General features: G+C 44.6%; 1 protein-coding gene across 1 annotated transcript in view; it reads right to left on the reverse strand.

Moving 5' to 3' along the window:
• The window catches only part of ccdc180 (coiled-coil domain containing 180), a 45,206-nt gene that overhangs the window by 21,243 nt on the left and 594 nt on the right, over positions 1-23,369 (reverse strand). The window contains exons 2-8 of the mRNA XM_038703218.1: positions 13,595-13,692; positions 13,433-13,518; positions 10,421-10,530; positions 5,588-5,707; positions 5,371-5,481; positions 5,183-5,278; positions 4,936-5,099 (exon numbers count right to left, since the gene is read on the reverse strand). Of these exons, the coding sequence (XP_038559146.1) occupies positions 4,936-5,099; positions 5,183-5,278; positions 5,371-5,481; positions 5,588-5,707; positions 10,421-10,530; positions 13,433-13,518; positions 13,595-13,692 (785 nt within the window). The remainder of the gene's footprint in view (positions 1-4,935; positions 5,100-5,182; positions 5,279-5,370; positions 5,482-5,587; positions 5,708-10,420; positions 10,531-13,432; positions 13,519-13,594; positions 13,693-23,369) is intronic.

Raw genomic sequence — 23,369 nt, forward strand, 5'->3', positions numbered from 1 at the left:
AGTCTACTTCCTGTCTGACCCAGTCTAAAACCACATTGAACCAGTCTACTTCCTGTCTGACCCAGTCTAAAACCACATTGAACCAGTCTACTTCCTGTCTGACCCAGTCTAAAACCACATTGAACCAGTCTACTTCCTGTCTGACCCAGTCTAAAACCACATTGAACCAGTCTACTTCCTGTCTGACCCAGTCTAAAACCACATTGAACCAGTCTACATCCTGTCTCTACCCAGTCTAAAACCACACTGAACCAGTCTACATCCTGTCTCTACCCAGTCTAAAACCACACTGAACCAGTCTACATCCTGTCTGACCCAGTCTAAAACCACAGTGAACCAGTCTATATCCTGTCTGACCCAGTCTAAAACCACAGTGAACCAGTCTATATCCTGCTGACCCAGTCTAAAACCACATTGAACCAGTCTATATCCTGTCTGACCCAGTCTAAAACCACATTGAACCAGTCTACATCCTGTCTGACCCAGTCTAAAACCACATTGAACCAGTCTACTTCCTGTCAGAACCAGTCTATAACCACATTAAACCAGTCTACATCCTGTCTGAACCAGTCTAAAACCACATTGAACCAGTCTACTTCCTGTCAGGACCAGTCTAAAACCACATTGAACCAGTCTACTTCCTGTCTGACCCAGTCTAAAACCACATTGAACCAGTCTACTTCCTGTCTGACCCAGTCTAAAACCACATTGAACCAGTCTACTTCCTGTCTGACCCAGTCTAAAACCACATTGAACCAGTCTACTTCCTGTCTGACCCAGTCTAAAACCACATTGAACCAGTCTACTTCCTGTCTGACCCAGTCTAAAACCACATTGAACCAGTCTACTTCCTGTCTGGCCCAGTCTAAAACCACATTGAACCAGTCTACTTCCTGTCTGACCCAGTCTAAAACCACATTGAACCAGTCTACTTCCTGTCTGACCCAGTCTAAAACCACATTGAACCAGTCTACATCCTGTCTCTACCCAGTCTAAAACCACACTGAACCAGTCTACATCCTGTCTCTACCCAGTCTAAAACCACACTGAACCAGTCTACATCCTGTCTGACCCAGTCTAAAACCACAGTGAACCAGTCTATATCCTGTCTGACCCAGTCTAAAACCACAGTGAACCAGTCTATATCCTGCTGACCCAGTCTAAAACCACATTGAACCAGTCTATATCCTGTCTGACCCAGTCTAAAACCACATTGAACCAGTCTACATCCTGTCTGACCCAGTCTAAAACCACACTGAACCAGTCTACATCCTGTCTGACCCAGTCTAAAACCACAGTGAACCAGTCTATATCCTGTCTGACCCAGTCTAAAACCACAGTGAACCAGTCTACATCCTGTCTCTACCCAGTCTAAAACCACATTGAACCAGTCTACATCCTGTCTCTACCCAGTCTAAAACCACACTGAACCAGTCTATATCCTGTCTGACCCAGTCTAAAACCACACTGAACCAGTCTATATCCTGTCTGACCCAGTCTAAAACCACAGTGAACCAGTCTATATCCTGCTGACCCAGTCTAAAACCACATTGAACCAGTCTATATCCTGTCTGACCCAGTCTAAAACCACATTGAACCAGTCTACATCCTGTCTGACCCAGTCTAAAACCACATTGAACCAGTCTACTTCCTGTCAGAACCAGTCTATAACCACATTAAACCAGTCTACATCCTGTCTGAACCAGTCTAAAACCACATTGAACCAGTCTACTTCCTGTCAGGACCAGTCTAAAACCACATTGAACCAGTCTACTTCCTGTCTGACCCAGTCTAAAACCACATTGAACCAGTCTACTTCCTGTCTGACCCAGTCTAAAACCACATTGAACCAGTCTACTTCCTGTCTGGCCCAGTCTAAAACCACATTGAACCAGTCTACTTCCTGTCTGACCCAGTCTAAAACCACATTGAACCAGTCTACTTCCTGTCTGACCCAGTCTAAAACCACATTGAACCAGTCTACTTCCTGTCTGACCCAGTCTAAAACCACATTGAACCAGTCTACATCCTGTCTCTACCCAGTCTAAAACCACATTGAACCAGTCTACATCCTGTCTCTACCCAGTCTAAAACCACACTGAACCAGTCTACATCCTGTCTGACCCAGTCTAAAACCACACTGAACCAGTCTATATCCTGTCTGACCCAGTCTAAAATCACAGTGAACCAGTCTACATCCTGCTGACCCAGTCTAAAACCACATTGAACCAGTCTATATCCTGTCTGACCCAGTCTAAAACCACATTGAACCAGTCTACATCCTGTCTGACCCAGTCTAAAACCACATTGAACCAGTCTACTTCCTGTCAGAACCAGTCTATAACCACATTAAACCAGTCTACATCCTGTCAGGACCAGTCTAAAACCACATTGAACCAGTCTACTTCCTGTCTGACCCAGTCTAAAACCACATTGAACCAGTCTACTTCCTGTCTGACCCAGTCTAAAACCACATTGAACCAGTCTACTTCCTGTCTGACCCAGTCTAAAACCACATTGAACCAGTCTACTTCCTGTCTGACCCAGTCTAAAACCACATTGAACCAGTCTACTTCCTGTCTGACCCAGTCTAAAACCACACTGAACCAGTCTACATCCTGTCTGACCCAGTCTAAAACCACAGTGAACCAGTCTACATCCTGTCTCTACCCAGTCTAAAACCACAGTGAACCAGTCTACATCCTGTCTCTACCCAGTCTAAAACCACAGTGAACCAGTCTACATCCTGTCTCTACCCAGTCTAAAACCACACTGAACCAGTCTACATCCTGTCTGACCCAGTCTAAAACCACATTGAACCAGTCTACTTCCTGTCTGACCCAGTCTAAAACCACACTGAACCAGTCTACATCCTGTCTGACCCAGTCTAAAACCACAGTGAACCAGTCTACATCCTGTCTCTACCCAGTCTAAAACCACATTGAACCAGTCTATATCCTGTCTCTACCCAGTCTAAAACCACAGTGAACCAGTCTACATCCTGTCTCTACCCAGTCTAAAACCACATTGAACCAGTCTATATCCTGTCTCTACCCAGTCTAAAACCACATTGAACCAGTCTACATCCTGTCTCTACCCAGTCTAAAACCACACTGAACCAGTCTACATCCTGTCTGACCCAGTCTAAAACCACACTGAACCAGTCTATATCCTGTCTGACCCAGTCTAAAACCACATTGAACCAGTCTACATCCTGTCTGACCCAGTCTAAAACCACACTGAACCAGTCTACATCCTGTCTGACCCAGTCTAAAACCACAGTGAACCAGTCTATATCCTGTCTGACCCAGTCTAAAACCACAGTGAACCAGTCTACATCCTGTCTCTACCCAGTCTAAAACCACATTGAACCAGTCTACATCCTGTCTCTACCCAGTCTAAAACCACACTGAACCAGTCTACATCCTGTCTGACCCAGTCTAAAACCACAGTGAACCAGTCTACATCCTGTCTGACCCAGTCTAAAATCACAGTGAACCAGTCTACATCCTGTCTGACCCAGTCTAAAACCACATTGAACCAGTCTACATCCTGTCTGACCCAGTCTAAAACCACATTGAACCAGTCTACATCCTGTCTGACCCAGTCTAAAACCACATTGAACCAGTCTACTTCCTGTCAGAACCAGTCTATAACCACATTAAACCAGTCTACATCCTGTCTGAACCAGTCTAAAACCACAGTGAACCAGTCTACATCCTGTCTCTACCCAGTCTAAAACCACAGTGAACCAGTCTACATCCTGTCTCTACCCAGTCTAAAACCACACTGAACCAGTCTACATCCTGTCTCTACCCAGTCTAAAACCACATTGAACCAGTCTACATCCTGTCTCTACCCAGTCTAAAACCACACTGAACCAGTCTACATCCTGTCTGACCCAGTCTAAAACCACACTGAACCAGTCTATATCCTGTCTGACCCAGTCTAAAACCACAGTGAACCAGTCTATATCCTGCTGACCCAGTCTAAAACCACATTGAACCAGTCTATATCCTGTCTGACCCAGTCTAAAACCACACTGAACCAGTCTACATCCTGTCTGACCCAGTCTAAAACCACATTGAACCAGTCTACTTCCTGTCTGACCCAGTCTAAAACCACATTGAACCAGTCTACATCCTGTCTGACCCAGTCTAAAACCACAGTGAACCAGTCTATATCCTGTCTGACCCAGTCTAAAACCACAGTGAACCAGTCTACATCCTGTCTCTACCCAGTCTAAAACCACATTGAACCAGTCTACATCCTGTCTCTACCCAGTCTAAAACCACACTGAACCAGTCTACATCCTGTCTGACCCAGTCTAAAACCACAGTGAACCAGTCTATATCCTGTCTGACCCAGTCTAAAACCACAGTGAACCAGTCTATATCCTGCTGACCCAGTCTAAAACCACATTGAACCAGTCTATATCCTGTCTGACCCAGTCTAAAACCACATTGAACCAGTCTACTTCCTGTCTGACCCAGTCTAAAACCACATTGAACCAGTCTACATCCTGTCTGACCCAGTCTAAAACCATACTGAACCAGTCTATATCCTGTCTGACCCAGTCTAAAACCACATTGAACCAGTCTACATCCTGTCTGACCCAGTCTAAAACCACAATGAACCAGTCTATATCCTGTCTGAACCAGTCTATATCCTGTCTGAACCAGTCTATATCCTGTCTGACCCAGTCTAAAACCACAGTGAACCAGTCTATATCCTATCTGACCCAGTCTAAAACCACATTGAACCAGTCTACTTCCTGTCAGAACCAGTCTATAACCACATTGAACCAGTCTACATCCTGACTGACCCAGTCTAAAACCACAGTGAACCAGTCTATATCCTGTCTGACCCAGTCTAAAACCACAGTGAACCAGTCTATAATCTGTCTGAGCCTCAGTTCCCTGGGTCTCCACCCACCTGAAGCGGTCTATGATCTCGTTGCCCCTCCTCCTCCGCCAGCGGCTCAGGCAGTCCTCCCAGTGCAGACGGAGGAGTGACTTCTGCTGCAGGTTCTCCTCCTGCAGCAGCAGCAGCAGACGAGCCACGCTGCGACGGTTCGCCAAAAGAGACTGATTCAACATCTGCGAGACAGACAGAGGTGTAACTGTCAGCACGTTGGATGTGAGGGGTAAGAGGGTAAAGGTCAAAGGTTACAGGCAGTCACCGTGGCCTCGGTGTGGATCAGTCTGCAGACGTCGGCTGGAGGCAGGAAGCTGATCTTCTCCAGCAGGTGGCAGTAATTCCTGAGCAAAACTCTGATCTACGACAACAGCAGACATATTTTCATTTACACGCACTCCGAGTCAACCAGGCACCATCTGCTGCCGCATGCTGAAATAAACCAGGCCTGACCTTGTCGGTTCGTTGAGTCTCAGCTTCAGACAGTTTGTGGCTCAGCTCCATGATTCTGGTCTTCTTCAGCTTCACCTCCTCCTCCACCTCCTCCCAGAGAACACCCACCTCCTGAAAACACACAGATAGTGGAGTACAGTGCAGTACCTGCAGACTGACGTGTCCCAGGTGTTCATGTGTACCTGCAGACTGACGTGTCCCAGGTGTTCATGTGTACCTGCAGACTGACGTGTCCAAGGTGTTCCATTCTGTCCTTCAGGGTGTTCAATCTGAGGTCCACCTCCTGCAGAGAGGACAGCAGCTCCATACTGATCGTCCTCACCTGAGTCTCACACACCTCAAAACACAATATATAAATTAGTTCAGGTAAGAAGCAGTTTAATGCGTACCACGCACTACATCAGGTGTATTATATTGTAGTATACCTGTGTGTACTCTGACTCAGGTGTACTGAAGTATACCTGTGTGTACTCTACGTCAGGTGCAGCAGTATACCTGTGTGTACTCTACCTCAGGTGCAGCAGTATACCTGTGTGTACTCTACCTCAGGTGCAGCAGTATACCTGTGTGTACTCTGACTCAGATGTACTGAAGTATACCTGTGTGTACTCTATCTCAGGTGCAGCAGTACACTTGTGTGTACTCTACCTCAGGTGCAGCAGTACACCTGTGTGTACTCTACCTCAGGTGCAGCAGTATACCTGTGTGTACTCTACCTCAGGTGCAGCAGTATACCTGTGTGTACTCTACCTCAGGTGCAGCAGTACACCTGTGTGTACTCTACCTCAGGTGCAGCAGTATACCTGTGTGTACTCTACCTCAGGTGCAGCAGTATACCTGTGTGTACTCTGACTCAGATGTACTGAAGTATACCTGTGTGTACTCTATCTCAGGTGCAGCAGTACACTTGTGTGTACTCTACCTCAGGTGCAGCAGTACACCTGTGTGTACTCTACCTCAGGTGCAGCAGTACACCTGTGTGTACTCTACCTCAGGTGCAGCAGTACACCTGTGTGTACTCTACCTCAGGTGTACTGCAGTATACCTGTGTGTACTCTACCTCAGGTGCAGCAGTACACCTGTGTGTACTCTGACTCAGGTGTACTGCAGTATACCTGTGTGTACTCTACCTCAGGTGTACTGCAGTATACCTGTGTGTACTCTACCTCAGGTGCAGCAGTATACCTGTGTGTACTCTACCTCAGGTGTACTACAGTATACCTGTGTGTACTCTACCTCAGGTGCAGCAGTATACCTGTGTGTACTCTACCTCAGGTGTACTGCAGTATACCTGTGTGTACTCTATCTCAGGTGTACTGAAGTATACCTGTGTGTACTCTATCTCAGGTGCAGCAGTACACCTGTGTGTACTCTACCTCAGGTGCAGCAGTATACCTCTGTGTACAGATGCAGCAGTACACCTGTGTGTACTCTACCTCAGGTGCAGCAGTACACCTGTGTGTACTCTACCTCAGGTGCAGCAGTACACCTGTGTGTACTCTACCTCAGGTGTACTGCAGTATACCTGTGTGTACTCTACCTCAGGTGCAGCAGTACACCTGTGTGTACTCTGACTCAGGTGTACTGCAGTATACCTGTGTGTACTCTACCTCAGGTGTACTGCAGTATACCTGTGTGTACTCTATCTCAGGTGCAGCAGTATACCTGTGTGTACTCTACCTCAGGTGTACTACAGTATACCTGTGTGTACTCTACGTCAGGTGCAGCAGTATACCTGTGTGTACTCTGACTCAGGTGTACTGAAGTATACCTGTGTGTACTCTATCTCAGGTGTACTGAAGTATACCTGTGTGTACTCTATCTCAGGTGCAGCAGTATACCTGTGTGTACTCTACCTCAGGTGCAGCAGTATACCTGTGTGTACTCTACCTCAGGTGCAGCAGTATACCTGTGTGTACTCTACCTCAGGTGCAGCAGTATACCTGTGTGTACTCTACCTCAGGTGCAGCAGTATACCTGTGTGTACTCTGACTCAGATGTACTGAAGTATACCTGTGTGTACTCTATCTCAGGTGCAGCAGTACACTTGTGTGTACTCTACCTCAGGTGCAGCAGTACACCTGTGTGTACTCTACCTCAGGTGCAGCAGTATACCTGTGTGTACTCTACGTCAGGTGCAGCAGTATACCTGTGTGTACTCTGACTCAGATGTACTGAAGTATACCTGTGTGTACTCTATCTCAGGTGCAGCAGTACACTTGTGTGTACTCTACCTCAGGTGCAGCAGTACACCTGTGTGTACTCTACCTCAGGTGCAGCAGTATACCTGTGTGTACTCTACCTCAGGTGCAGCAGTACACCTGTGTGTACTCTACCTCAGGTGCAGCAGTATACCTGTGTGTACTCTGACTCAGATGTACTGAAGTATACCTGTGTGTACTCTATCTCAGGTGCAGCAGTACACTTGTGTGTACTCTACCTCAGGTGCAGCAGTACACCTGTGTGTACTCTACCTCAGGTGCAGCAGTACACCTGTGTGTACTCTACCTCAGGTGCAGCAGTACACCTGTGTACTCTACCTCAGGTGTACTGCAGTATACCTGTGTGTACTCTACCTCAGGTGCAGCAGTATACCTGTGTGTACTCTGACTCAGGTGTACTGCAGTATACCTGTGTGTACTCTATCTCAGGTGTACTGAAGTATACCTGTGTGTACTCTATCTCAGGTGCAGCAGTATACCTGTGTGTACTCTACCTCAGGTGTACTACAGTATACCTGTGTGTACTCTACCTCAGGTGCAGCAGTATACCTGTGTGTACACTGACTCAGGTGTACTGCAGTATACCTGTGTGTACTCTATCTCAGGTGTACTGAAGTATACCTGTGTGTACTCTATCTCAGGTGCAGCAGTACACCTGTGTGTACTCTACCTCAGGTGCAGCAGTATACCTCTGTGTACAGATGCAGCAGTACACCTGTGTGTACTCTACCTCAGGTGCAGCAGTACACCTGTGTGTACTCTACCTCAGGTGCAGCAGTACACCTGTGTGTACTCTACCTCAGGTGTACTGCAGTATACCTGTGTGTACTCTACCTCAGGTGCAGCAGTATACCTGTGTGTACTCTGACTCAGGTGTACTGCAGTATACCTGTGTGTACTCTATCTCAGGTGTACTGAAGTATACCTGTGTGTACTCTATCTCAGGTGCAGCAGTATACCTGTGTGTACTCTACCTCAGGTGTACTACAGTATACCTGTGTGTACTCTACGTCAGGTGCAGCAGTATACCTGTGTGTACTCTGACTCAGGTGTACTGAAGTATACCTGTGTGTACTCTGACTCAGGTGTACTGAAGTATACCTGTGTGTACTCTACCTCAGGTGCAGCAGTATACCTGTGTGTACTCTACCTCAGGTGCAGCAGTATACCTGTGTGTACTCTACCTCAGGTGCAGCAGTATACCTGTGTGTACTCTACCTCAGGTGCAGCAGTATACCTGTGTGTACTCTACCTCAGGTGCAGCAGTATACCTGTGTGTACTCTGCCTCAGATGTACTGAAGTATACCTGTGTGTACTCTATCTCAGGTGCAGCAGTACACTTGTGTGTACTCTACCTCAGGTGCAGCAGTACACCTGTGTGTACTCTACCTCAGGTGCAGCAGTATACCTGTGTGTACTCTACCTCAGATGCAGCAGTACACCTGTGTGTACTCTACCTCAGGTGCAGCAGTACACCTGTGTGTACTCTACCTCAGGTGCAGCAGTATACCTGTGTGTACTCTACCTCAGGTGTACTGCAGTATACCTGTGTGTACTCTACCTCAGGTGCAGCAGTATACCTGTGTGTACTCTGACTCAGGTGTACTGCAGTATACCTGTGTGTACTCTATCTCAGGTGTACTGAAGTATACCTGTGTGTACTCTATCTCAGGTGCAGCAGTATACCTGTGTGTACTCTACCTCAGGTGCAGCAGTATACCTGTGTGTACTCTACCTCAGGTGCAGCAGTATACCTGTGTGTACTCTACCTCAGGTGTACTGAAGTATACCTGTGTGTACTCTACCTCAGGTGCAGCAGTATACCTGTGTGTACTCTGACTCAGGTGTACGGAAGTATACCTGTGTGTACTCTACCTCAGGTGCAGCAGTATACCTGTGTGTACTCTACCTCAGGTGCAGCAGTACACCTGTGTGTACTCTACCTCAGGTGTACTGCAGTATACCTGTGTGTACTCTACCTCAGGTGCAGCAGTACACCTGTGTGTACTCTACCTCAGGTGCAGCAGTACACCTGTGTGTACTCTACCTCAGGTGTACTGCAGTATACCTGTGTGTACTCTACCTCAGGTGCAGCAGTATACCTGTGTGTACTCTATCTCAGGTGTACTGCAGTATACCTGTGTGTACTCTACCTCAGGTGCAGCAGTATACCTGTGTGTACTCTACCTCAGGTGTACTGCAGTATACCTGTGTGTACTCTACCTCAGGTGCAGCAGTATACCTGTGTGTACTCTACCTCAGGTGTACTGCAGTATACCTGTGTGTACTCTACCTCAGGTGTACTGCAGTATACCTGTGTGTACTCTACCTCAGGTGCAGCAGTATACCTGTGTGTACTCTACCTCAGGTGTACTGCAGTATACCTGTGTGTACTCTACCTCAGGTGCAGCAGTACACCTGTGTGTACTCTGACTCAGGTGTACTGAAGTATACCTGTGTGTACTCTACCTCAGGTGTACTGCAGTATACCTGTGTGTACTCTACCTCAGGTGTACTGCAGTACACCTGTGTGTACTCTACCTCAGGTGCAGCAGTATACCTGTGTGTACTCTACCTCAGGTGTACTGCAGTATACCTGTGTGTACTCTACCTCAGGTTTACTGCAGTATACCTGTGTGTACTCTACCTCAGGTGTACTGCAGTATACCTGTGTGTACTCTACCTCAGGTTTACTGCAGTATACCTGTGTGTACTCTACCTCAGGTGTACTGCAGTATACCTGTGTGTACTCTACCTCAGGTGTACTGCAGTATACCTGTGTGTACTCTACCTCAGGTGTACTGCAGTATACCTGTGTGTACTCTACCTCAGTGAGCTGTGTGAGTTCTGTTTCCAGCTCTTTCAGAGCTTCTTGGTGTTTTTTGCTTTTCTTCTCCGTCAGTCGTTGGATGATGTCAGAGCTCGGGCGATCGACCACTGAAAGAGAGAGAGAGAGAGGTGGAGCTGCAGCTGTGATTGGTTGTGAGGCCCTAATCTAAAACACTTCCCAACAATCAGTGAAGTCTCCATGCCGTCTGGTTCAGAGAGAGTTTCCATCAGGAGACGTCTCTGTAACTTCACCTGGCAGGTGAGTTTGTCTCTGACAGATCGAACCTGCTGTCTCTGAATCCAAACCTCCACACCAACCTGCCTGCTGTCACACCAACTGTGATGTGTTCAATGTCATCATGTAAAAACTGTTTGAGTGAAATCTCAATATGGCAAGCCGTTTCAACATTTATTCCTAAATATGGAGGGATTATTGGGTCAGAATTAAAACTAAAAGTCTAAATCAAAAATGCATTTGGTATTTAGGATTGGGCATTTGGGCATTTATATGTTTGTTATTCAAAAACGTTATTATTGTTATTCAAAAAATGTATATGTTATTTCAAAACAAAAAATGAAATAACAAATATACACTCACCTAAAAGATTATTAGGAATTAATTCTACGTGGCATTGATTCAACAAGGTGCTGAAAGCATTCTTTAGAAATGTTGGCCCATATTGATGGATAGCATCTGGCAGTTGATGGAGATTTGTGGGATGCACATCCAGGGCACGAAGCTCCCGTTCCACCACATCCCAAAGATGCTCTATTGGGTTGAGATCTGGTGACTGTGGGGGCCGTTTTAGTACAGTGAACTCATTGTCATGTTTGAAATGATTGGAGCTTTGTGACTTGGTGCATTATCCTGCTGGAAGTAGCCATCAGAGGATGGGTACATGGTGGCCATAAAGGGATGGACACAGTCAGAAACAATGCTCAGGTAGGCCGTGGCATTTAAACGATGCCCAATTGGCACTAAGGGGCCTAAAGTGTGCCAAGAAAACATCCCCCACACCGTTACACCACCAACACCACCAGCCTGCACAGTGGTAACAAGGCATGATGGATCCATGTTCTCATTCTGTTTACGCCAAATTCTGACTCTACCATCTGAATGTCTCAACAGAAATCGAGACTCATCAGACCAGGCAACATTTTTCCAGTCTTCAACTGTCCAATTTTGGTGAGCTCTTGCAAATTGTAGCCTCTTTTTCCTATTTGTAGTGGAGATGAGTGGTACCCTGTGGGGTCTTCTGCTGTTGTAGCCCATCCGCCTCAAGGTTGTGCGTGTTGTGGCTTCACAAATGCTTTGCCGCATACCTCGGTTGTAACGAGTGGTTATTTCAGTCAAAGTTGCTCTTCTATCAGCTTGAATCGGTCGGTCCATTCTCCTCTGACCTCTAGCATCAACGATGCATTTTCGCCCACAGGACTGCCGCATACTGGATGTTTTTCCCTTTTCACACCATTCTTTGTAAACCCTAGAAATGGTTGTGCGTGAAAATCCCAGTAACTGAGCAGATTGTGAAATACTCAGACCGGCCCGTCTGGCACCAACAACCATGCCACGCTCAAAACTGCTTAAATCACCTTTCTTTCCCATTCTGACATTCAGTTTGGAGTTCAGGAGATTGTCTTGACCAGGACCACACCCCTAAATGCATTGAAGCAACTGCCATGTGATTGGTTGATTAGATAATTGCATTAATGAAAACAGGTGTTCCTAATAATCCTTTAGGTGAGTGTACATTTAGTCTATATATTTAAAATACATTTTCCCCGCGACCCTGTATGCAGGATAAGCGGTTGATGATGGATAGATGGATGGAAAATACATTTTTTGACATTGTCGTAATGCACAAAAGCAATTCCACAATTACAAGGTGTGGCTTGCCATAAAAGCTGACCTAAATATCTGAAAGTGACAACATGAGTGGTGTTCTGCTTTGTCCCGCCAGTCTAGCATTTATTAGAACAGATGGTGGTAGGTGACTGGGATGGGAACCACATGCTGCATGTACATTCTTTAATCTAAGTAACTAACATAATACTGCATATTACACTGGTGAGTTAAATGTCATAAAAATACAAAAATAGAAAAAACTCCACAGATTTGTTTTAGAAGAGTTTTGTTTTGATAGAAATGTGGTAACAGTAGCGGGGGTACAGTGACCTCTGCTGGTTGAGTTTCCACATAGCGAGCATAATTATTAGTTATGAAACTATGAATTAAATAATAATAATTAAAATATTAATTGTTTCTAAGCCTTATATCACGCTAGTTCACGTTATTGTAATCAGAAGTTACAGGTCACCAATTTGGTCTTACAATGTTTTCTTAAAAACCAGAATTATTATTGTAACATTTATTAGTTGTTATTTATATTTCAGTTATCTAAATATTTTTTCAATTCCAGTCTAAAAAATGCTATTTTAGTTAAATTTTAGTAAACTATAATCACCTTGCTAACTACACAACACATGGGCGATCTTTTATTTTGAATGTTTTACCCGTTACTTTCGCTCCCAGTGATCCAGTAACCAATGATACCAAGTCCGATTTTTAATTTAGACTAATTCTGGCCCAATAATCCCTCCATACCTTAAAACCTTCTACTCCCTATTTAAAAGCTACTTGTACTTATTTAGTTACTTGTTACTATTGATTAGATACTAGTACTTCATTTTAAGTTACTAGTTACTATTGATTAGATACTAGTACTTCATTTTAAGTTACTAGTTACTATTGATTAGATACTAGTACTTCATTTTTAGTTAACTAAAAATTAGTTAACTAGTTACAACTTGCCGTAGTATCACGTCCCACTACCATAAACATAAAGCTGCTTCCTGTCTTCTGTGTCATCACATGCTTGGTGCTATGGATTATGGGTAATCTTCCAAGTTAGGTCCACAGGAAGTGGACCTGAGGCTCCTTGTGGACCGAACAGTGGATCTGAAGTCCAGAGTCAAACAAAGCGTGAGAAGTCTGTCCACTGATACGAACCCACAGAGTCAGGAAGTCTGCTGACATCATCAGCGTCGTCATCGTCCTCCACCTGCTGCCCCCTGCTGGACGGAGGACACAGCGACCTGCCAGAGACAGACGGACGTGTTAAAGATGCAGTTCATGGATGATCAGGTGGAGTTGGAGTGAAAGTCTGTCCACCTGCTGGCTGCGCTGCACTGAGTGTTGCTGTCCTCCGCAGACAGACAGTCCGTCCTCGCGTCTTTCCATCCAGCCAGCAGAGATCTGGACAGCTGAACCTGCAAACACAAGGTCACCATAAAACAGAAGCTGCCAACCAAAACCTCCCGGACACAGTCCACTGAAACTAGTTAGTCTGAGACTCAAGTTGTGTCGATGTTTGGTTGCACCACCGAGACGTAAGGTTCATCTTAGCTACTCTGGCTTAAAGTCCGTACTAATCGTTTACGTATCCCACGGCCAATCAGTGAGCAGCACTATTCTAGAGCGTTTATTACGCTTCTTTTCCCCCGTTTGTCTCTCTCTCTTTCAACTTTTTCCAATACTGAAGAGGCTAAAATAAGTGTTACATCACCAAACACCAACAAAAAGGTACGTAAACAAGGACAAAGCATGTGATTGGGTGATAACTCTGAATCCAACAGTGACATCGAGTGGTCAAACCGTTTACTACAACATAGGCGTAATATAACGGTACCCGTGACGATCGGTACCGTAGCCTACAACGGACAACAAATATGGGAGGATATAACGGACACCATAAATGCAAAAGGTGTGGAGCACAGGGAGGTTCAATTCAATTCAATTCAATTTTATTATATAGCGCCAAATCACAACAACAGTTATCTCACAGCGCTTTTCATAAAAGAGCAGGTCTAGACCGTACTCTGTGATGATATTTACAGAAGCCCAACAGTTCCCACCAAGAGCAAGCACTAGGAGACAGAGGCAAGGAAAAACTTCCTTTTAAGAGGCAGAAACCTCGAGCAGAACCATGGCTCAGGGTGGGCGGCCATCTGCCTCGACCGGTTGGGGTGAGAGAGAGAGAGAGAAAGAGAGAGAGAAAGAGAGTGAAAGAGAGAGAGAGAGAGAGAGAGAGAGAGAGAGAGAGAGAGAGAGAGAGAGAGAGGGATGTAAGGAGAGAGAGGGGAGGGAGGCAGCCTACACAATATACACACAGAGGTACAGACAGCGAAGGTAATGTTGCTATAAACTAAATGAAAAATGGTACAGATATTTACAATAGTGCCAATGGCAACCATCGCAATGCCAATGACCACAACAACAACAAGACTAGCAACAACAGTCGCCGCAGCAGAGGGCGCCGAGCAGGAACACGGGGGCAGCAGGCGACCCGCAGCCACAGATCCAGACTCCACAGCTCCAGAGCCAGAAAACCTGCAGGAAGTGATAGGAGGAGAGAGGAGAGGGACGAGAAAGCACAAGACTACCAGAAAGGGGAGAAGTTGTGTTAGTAACATGCAATAATGGGATAAGGTTGCATACAGAGGGAGAGAAAGTAGAGGAGAGAGGAGCTCAGTGCATCATGGGAAATCCCCCGGCAGTCTAGGCCTATAGCAGCATAACTAAGGGATGGTTCAGGACTACCTGAGCCAGCCCTAACTATAAGCTTTATCAAAGAGGAAAGTCTTAAGCCTACTCTTAAATGTGGAGATGGTGTCTGCCTCCTGAACCCAAACTGGAACCTGGTTCCACAGGAGAGGAGCTTGATAGCTGAACGCTCTGGCTCCTAGTCTACTTTTGGAGACTCTAGGAACCACAAGTAACCCTGCATTCTGGGAGCGCAGTGCTCTGGTGGGGTAGTAAGGTACTATGAGCTCTTTAAGATAAGATGGTGCCTGACCATTAAGAGCTTTGTAGGTAAGAAGAATGATTTTAAATTCTATTCTGGATTTTACTGGAAGCCAATGCAAAGAAGCTAAAACAGGAGAAATGTGATCTCTTTTCCTGGTTCCTGTCAGAACACGAGCTGCAGCATTCTGGATCAGCTGAAGAGTCTTAATGGACTTTTTCGAGCAGCCTGATAATAAGGAATTGCAGTAATCCAGCCTAGAAGTAACAAATGCATGGACTAGTTTTTCTGCATCATTTTTAGACAGGATGTTCCTGATTTTCGCAATATTACGTAGGTGAAAAAAGGCGGTCCTTGAAATTTGCTTAATGTGGGACTTAAACGACATGTCCTGATCAAAGATAACTCCAAGATTCCTCACAGTGGTGCTGGAGGCCAGGGCAATGCCATCCAGGGAAACTATATCTTTAGATAATGCGTCACGGAGGTGCTTAGGCCCCAGAACAATAACTTCAGTTTTATCTGAGTTTAACATAAGAAAATTACAGCTCATCCAGGTTTTAACATCCTGAAGGCACATTTGAAGTTTAGCTAACTGATGAGTTTCATCTGGCTTGATCGATAGATATAACTGAGTATCATCTGCATAACAATGAAAGCTTATGGAATGTTTCCTGATAATATTGCCTAAAGGAAGCATATATAAAGTGAAGAGGATTGGTCCAAGGACAGATCCTTGAGGAACTCCATGAGTAACATTGGCGTGCATGGAGGACTCATCGTTAACATGTACAAACTGAAATCGATCTGATAAATAGGACTTAAACCAGCTTAGAGCGGTTCCTTTAATGCCAATGAAATATTCCAGTCTCTGCAATAGGATCTGATGGTCAATGGTATCAAATGCAGCACTAAGATCTAATAAAACCAGTACAGAGACAAGTCCTTTGTCTGATGCAATAAGGAGGTCATTAGTAATTTTCACCAGTGCTGTCTCTGTGCTATGATGAGCTCTAAATCCTGACTGAAAATCCTCAAATAAACTATTGCTCTGTAGAAAGTCACACAGCTGTTTAGCAACTGCTTTCTCCAGAACCTTAGAGAGAAATGGAAGGTTAGATGTAGGTCTATAGTTTGATAAAACATCCGGATCAAGTTTGGGCTTTTTCAGAAGAGGTTTAATTACAGCTACTTTAAAGTACTGTGGTACATAGCCTGTTGATAAAGATAGATTGATCATATCTAGTATAGAGGTGCTGACTAAGGGTAAAACATCTTTAAGCAGCCTAGTCGGGATGGGGTCTAAGAGGCAGGTTGATGGTTTAGATGAAGAAATTATTGAAGTTAGTTGGTAAAGATTGAGGGAAGCAAAACAGTCTAAACATGTATCTGGTTCTACAGCTGTTTCTAAGGTTCCTGAGTTAAGAGATAAGTCGGTGCCAATTGAGGGCAGGTCTTGGTGAATTTTGTCTCTAATAGCTAGAATTTTATCATTAAAGAAGCTCATGAAATCGTAACTACTGAGAGCTATGGGAATACTTGGCTCAATAGAGCTGTGACTCTCTGTCAGCCTGGCTACAGTGCTGAAAAGAAACCTGGGGTTGTTCCTATTTTCCTCTATTAATGACGAGTAGTACGCTGCTCTGGCATTACGGAGGGCCTTCCTATAAGTTTTAAGACTATCTTGCCAGATTAAACGAGAATTTTCCACTTTGGTGGAACGCCAATTCCTCTCAAGTTTCCGTGATATTTGCTTTAATTTGCGAGTTTCAGTATTATACCATGGAGCTAACCGTCTTTGTTTTAGTATTTTCTTTTTTAGAGGGGCTACAGAGTCGAGTGTCATTCGCAGCGAGCCAGCAGCACTATCAACAAGATGATCGATTTGGGAGGGACTGAAATTAGCATAGGAGTCCTCCGTTACTTTGTGACTAGATAATGTATTTAGAGCTGATGGAATCGCATCCTTAAATTTAGCTATAGCACTATCAGACAGACATCTTGTATAGAAATTTTTGCCCAATGGCGAGTAGTTCAGCAATACAAACTCAAAAGTTATCAAACAGTGGTCGGATAAAGAGGGATTCTGTGGGAACACCACTAAATGTTCAATTTCAATACCGTACACCAAAACAAGGTCGAGGGTGTGGTTAAAACAGTGAGTCGATTCATGAACACTCTGAGAGAAGCCGATGGAATCTAACAAAGAGATAAACGCAGTACTGAAGCTGTCATTCTCAACATCCACATGAATATTAAAATCCCCTACAATAATAACTTTGTCCGTTTTAAGGACTAAAGTTGACAAAAACTCTGCAAATTCAGATAAGAATTCAGAATACGGGCCAGGTGCTCGGTACACTATAACAAAAAGAATTGGTTGCAGTGATTTCCAACTTGGGTGCGAAAGACTAAGAACAAGACTTTCAAATGAGTTATAGTTTGGTTTAGGTTTAGAGCTGATTAGTAGGCTAGAGTCGAAGATAGCTGCAACTCCACCTCCTCGGCCTGTGCCTCGAGGAATGTGAGTATTAATATGACTGGGAGGGGTGGATTCATTTAGGCTAACATATTCTCCATCACCCAGCCAGGTTTCAGTAAGACCAAATAAATCAATATCATAATCTGATATTAGTTCATTTACTAGTACACCTTTAATTTTCCTATGCGTTTGCACTATTGCTCTTGTGGTTTTAATTTTTATAAGGTTTTTATGCACAGCTCCTCTTCTGTTTACCTTTTTAAATAATTTCGATGGTCGGGGGACAGACACCGTCACTATAGGATTTTCACTAAGTAACTCCTGAAATGGAGGAGCAGAGAAGTGTGTTAGACTGCGACTCTGCGTAGGGTTTTGGGTGGGTAACTGCTGAAAAAGAAGGGCAGAGAAGTGTGTTAAACTGCGACTCTGCCTCCTGGTCTCAACTCTGGGTTGTCATGGATTTGGTCCACTAATAAACTTGGCCAGATTTCTAGAAATGAGAGCTGCTCCTTCCCAAGTGGGATGGATGCCGTCTCTCCGGATCAGACCAGGTCTTCCCCAGAAAGTCTGCCAATGATCAACAAAGCCCACATCGTTTGCTGGACACCACCTCGACAACCAGCGGCGGAATGACGACATGCGGCTATACATGTCATCACTGGTCAGATTTGGCAGGGGTCCAGAGAAAACTACGGAGGTAAAAGATGTGAGGAAGAAGTGGAGCCACCTAAAAATGCAAACCGTTGGGACTTTCCACAAAATGTCCCAACAGGAGGTGGACCAAAGCCGGACATGGGGCCACACTCAGCGCTGGTGTTAGACAGTGTGGGAGAGGACTCCCCCTCGGTGAGTGCCGGTGGGGTTGAGAGTGGAACAGCAAACGAAGCGCTTCCACCAGCAGCAGCAGCAGCAGCCCCCTCTCATACAGCTGAACAACCAACATCCAACCGCCAGAGCCCACCTTTACTGGACCAGATGTGACCGACAATCAACCTACACAGTCATCTCGGTCCAGCAGCCATCCACCACCAGCTAATCGTGCTAAAGAAGAAGAAGAATTTACAGCTGAAGCTCACACAGGAAACACTAAAGTTTAAAGCAGAAAAAGCCTGAAAAGTTTAAATTAAACATTGAAATATTTAAATTAGAAGAAGATCTTAAAGCACAGGGATTCACCATCACACAACAGTCACACGTCACTATTAGGCTATTTATGGACAGGGGAAAATGTAAGGAATAACTGATCGATTTTACTGTTATTGAATTTGGTCTAAACATGCAGAGAAAATAAAAACATTCCCAACAAATTCATTTATTAGTATTATTCATATTAGATTTTGGAAATGTGTTATTTAGGCTACAGTTTAATATTTCAAACATTTTGGGTGATTGTTGTTGTTGTTGTGTTGTATATAAAGAAAGCTTACTAAATAAACTTATTGCAGTAGCAAATTTTGTTTATGTTTTGTGAGACGTTTGATTTGCAGCCCATCCAAAACAGGAAGCAGTAAGGTAGGCCCGGACAGTGGCGGCCTCAGTGGGTAAGGAAAGGAACGTCACCCCCATCGTTTGCATTTCCTTCCTCCGTCAGCGGTGCCAGTTCTCTTCAAGGCTCCCGTCTGTCACTGTGCATGTTACTTAAGTCTGTAGTTTGACTATTATAGATCCAAGCTAAAACTGACAGTAGTGCGGGAAGAAAAAGTAGCAATCACAATTGGGTTCAGCAGCAGGGACAGCGCCATGGGTTTATCACAGCACAGTTTGGTTAACGTTACTGTGCTGCACTCTGATATTCGGGGTCGGGGCTTGAATAAAATAGAATTGGACAGGCCTACCTCAAACAGGCCCATCGGTTCCTCAGAACACCTATGCACCGCTCCACCGCATTTCTGTAGCGCTGCTCACTGACACTTGCTGGGTTCAGGTATGGGGTCATTGTTGCTCGGGCTGAGTTGGAAACTTAACATAGTCGTTAAAGCGCTGACATAATGATTATTGTTCTACACACAGTAGATTTACGCACTTGAATTGAATCACCAACCAGGTTTCCAAATGATCCTGTAGCAAAATATCTTAGTGCCAGACGCACTTGTAGGGAAGGACTGAGGGCACCGTTTCTGTCCGTGCTGCAAGCCAACTGCCAGCAGGACGGTAATCCTCAGTGTCTCCGTGCGTGGAAAATGAAAGCCTGAGTACAAATCAGAGGTCCAAGGGGTGTAATCTATCACGGGCCAGCCTGGTCGCTAGCCTGGTCGCTAGCCTGGTCGTTAGCCTGGTCGTTAGCCTGGTCGCTAGCCTGGTCGCTAGCCTGGTCGTTAGCCTGGTCGCTAGCCTGGTCTTTAGCCTGGTCGTTAGCCTGGTCGTTAGCCTGGTCGTTAGCCTGGTCGTTAGCCTGGTCGTTAGCCTGGTCGTTAGCCTGGTCGTTAGCCTGGTCGCTAGCCTGGTCGCTAGCCTGGTCTTTAGCCTGGTCGCTAGCCTGGTCGCTAACCTGGTCGTTAGACTGGTCGCTAGCCTGGTCTTTAGCCTGGTCTTTAGCCTGGTCTTTAGCTTGGTCGCTAGCCTGGTCGTTCCTCAGTGTCTCCGTGCGTGGAAAACGAAAGCCTGAGTACAAATCAGAGGTCCAATGGGTTTAATCTATCACGGGCCAGCCTGGTCGCTAGCCTGGTCGTTAGCCTGGTCGTTAGCCTGGTCGTTAGCATGGTCGTTAGCATGGTCGTTAGACTGGTCTTTAGCCTGGTCGCTAGCCTGGTCGCTAGCCTGGTCTTTAGCCTGGTCGTTCCTCAGTGTCTCCGTGTCTCCGTGCGTGGAAAACGAAAGCCTGAGTACAAATCAGAGGTCCAAGGGGTGTAAGACTGGTCTTTAGCCTGGTCGTTAGCCTGGTCATTAGCCTGGTCGTTAGCCTGGTCGTTAGCCTGGTCGTTAGACTGTCGATATCAAAGCACATATTGGAACAGTTACGTCTTTAGAAACATCAAAATCACGGTTAAGTAGGCTATTCATTTTTTTTTTCTGTCATCGATGTGAGGACAGAGAGTTGGACAGAGAGTTGGACAGAGAGTTGGACAGAGAGTTGGACATCGTAAATTTATCCTCAGCACGGAATCAAATCTATAATCTACACTGTCCTTCTTTATAACTCAGTGACTCTGTGAACATTAAGGCAGAACACTGACTGTGAGCTGCAGTTTAAACTGATCTGTATAAAACTGATCAGAGAACAGTTACCTTTCATCTTGTGGTCGCACAGACTGAACATTCCTCTCAGTTATCAGCTGGATATGATGTGAATATGTCTGAGTGAGGACGACTGTGGTGCAGCTGAAGCAAATAAATGTAGTTTAATCTGCTGATAGTCTGAATGCGTTTTGACAGCATTTCATAAAATACGAAATGAGCCAGATTTTATTAAAGGAACAAAGACACAGTCAGTTTGAACCTGGACACATTTTCCACTGCAATAAAACCATTAATAGGCCTGCTGAGTCGGACTGTCACTTTCCAATCACAGGTCCACGAGGAGCCTAAACTGTGTCTGATCTGTTCCATTAATCTTTTCATCTTCAGTTATTGCCTCCGTCAGGTTCCAGCTGAACAAACAGGCCTGTAGCCTGTATTTAAAATGAATAACAGGCTGCAGGAGAATCTGCTCTTTATCATTCATTAAGGAAACTCCAGTCTGCTGAATGATGAATAAGTGAATAAAATGTAATATTGGTAACGTATCGATCCTCCACTCCTGCGTTTTGGAGCCAATCATGTTGTGCGTTGGCAGCGTTCATATTTGTAGCTCCACCCCATTAAAATGGAGGCTCTGCCTTTATTTACCCGTTGCCATGGTGAATCGTATCAGAGCTCCATTGATGAGGCTTTGTTTCACCCCCCCCACGCGTTTTAATCAGGCTCAACATACTCAGAGTTGACTGAACTGATTCTGATCGGAGTAAAACCCGGAGTTTGGCAGCTCAGAGTTCAGGGTTACACTGAAACGGGGCCCTGGAGCCGGTGGAGCGCAGCCAGAACAGCTGTGTTGGACTAGCTGTAGCCACGAGAGAGCAAAGCTTATTACAGTCCAGACGGGTGAGATCATGAATCACCTGCTGCTCAGAAAGATGTTTGTTTAGTAGGGTAGTTAGCGGTACGGCGGCCCCCTAAGCTCATCAGCTGACTCCTAGATGTAAATGCTCTGTATGGCTCCACTCTAGTGGATCAGGTGGAACAGCCACCAGGGGCCGTTCAGGGTTCAGTATCTTGACCAAGGACACTTCGACATGCAGCCTGAAGGAGCCGGGATTGAACCTTCCGAGTAACGGGCAACCCGCTCTACCTCCTGAGCCACAGCCGCCCCTCGTATAAAGATTTTCAACTGGCCAATTTTAAAATACAAAAAGTGAAAATATTTATTGCAGTTGTTCAAACATTAAGACTGCTGTGTTAAAAATGAAATGCTTTCTTAATTAATTAAGTTCTTTAAAGGTTTTAGAAACCATGTATTTGATTTCTTTTGGGTTTTTGTAAATAAAGATCTCATATTTTTGTCTATAATGTCTCAGTCCCTTTCTTTACTCATCATTTTTTCTCTAAATCGCATAACTGATAAAAATGTTTTAAAAATATCATTCACTCAACAGACTGTATCAGTAATTAACAGATTTTATTTTTGATTTAAAATAGTTTTTGCCATCATTGGTCGCTCCAGATGATATGAACACCGCATATCATTAAAGATATAGATTTAAAGAGATCAACAAACTAAATATTCTGTACAAAAAAAGATATTTTAACCAGATGTAATTAAAAGAAAGTCCTGGGTCTGACACGGCCAACAGAGGGCGCTAAAGACGTAAACATGGGTCGTAATAAGCACGTTGCTTCATTTAGTTTTCATTTGTAATTTTCTGTAAGATGCAACACTTGCCGCCTGTGGCATCTGATTAAACAGTAATAATAATAATTAAAAGAGTAACCAGCAGTGAAATCACAAGCTCTAAATGATTTAGCATTTCTCTAAGGACATTGTACAAAGACTGAAAATAATCCACTGTTTCTGAAACATAAGAAAAAGTGTGTCAAATTGCAGGAAGATCTATTCCAAATCATACTACAATAAAAATACTTTATATGTAAAAGTCTTCCAATAAAAAAGCACAAAAACCAAACAGCCTGTCAGGAAAGCCGCGCTGAAAAGTCTTTTTATGGAAATATAAATACAGACGCTTTGGAAATCATGCCAAATAGGGCAAAACACAATTTACAATTACAAAACCTAAAGTTAGTTAAAGTGAACATACATGGTCCGTTTTTATACTTTCAACCTTTTGTTAAATTAAAAAAATCCAGTCAGACAGAAAATGTAGGCGTCTCGCCCAAAATCCCATTTTTATCTTTAAGAAGGCCGCTTAACATATTATGAAGTCAAATTAATGTCTACAGCTAACAAATTAATTTGTATTTAATCGAAGGTATTTTCCGCTCAGCCCTTCCATTTAACAGGTAGCAGATAAAATAAGAGCAAGGGGAACAAAATAAACTTTCCTATAGTTTTATTCCTCAGACAGTCTGAGCTAGAACACCAACTAGCTCGCGAGCTTATGGGAGGTTAAAACCTCAGATTTTTTATTTATATTTAGATTTTAGATTAGATCAACTTATTCAGAATTACT

This window comes from Micropterus salmoides, unplaced genomic scaffold (genome assembly GCF_014851395.1).
Source record: "Micropterus salmoides isolate LMB-PRFRI ecotype aquatic unplaced genomic scaffold, ASM1485139v1 Ms_hic_scaffold_7, whole genome shotgun sequence".
Taxonomy (NCBI): domain Eukaryota; kingdom Metazoa; phylum Chordata; class Actinopteri; order Centrarchiformes; family Centrarchidae; genus Micropterus; species Micropterus salmoides.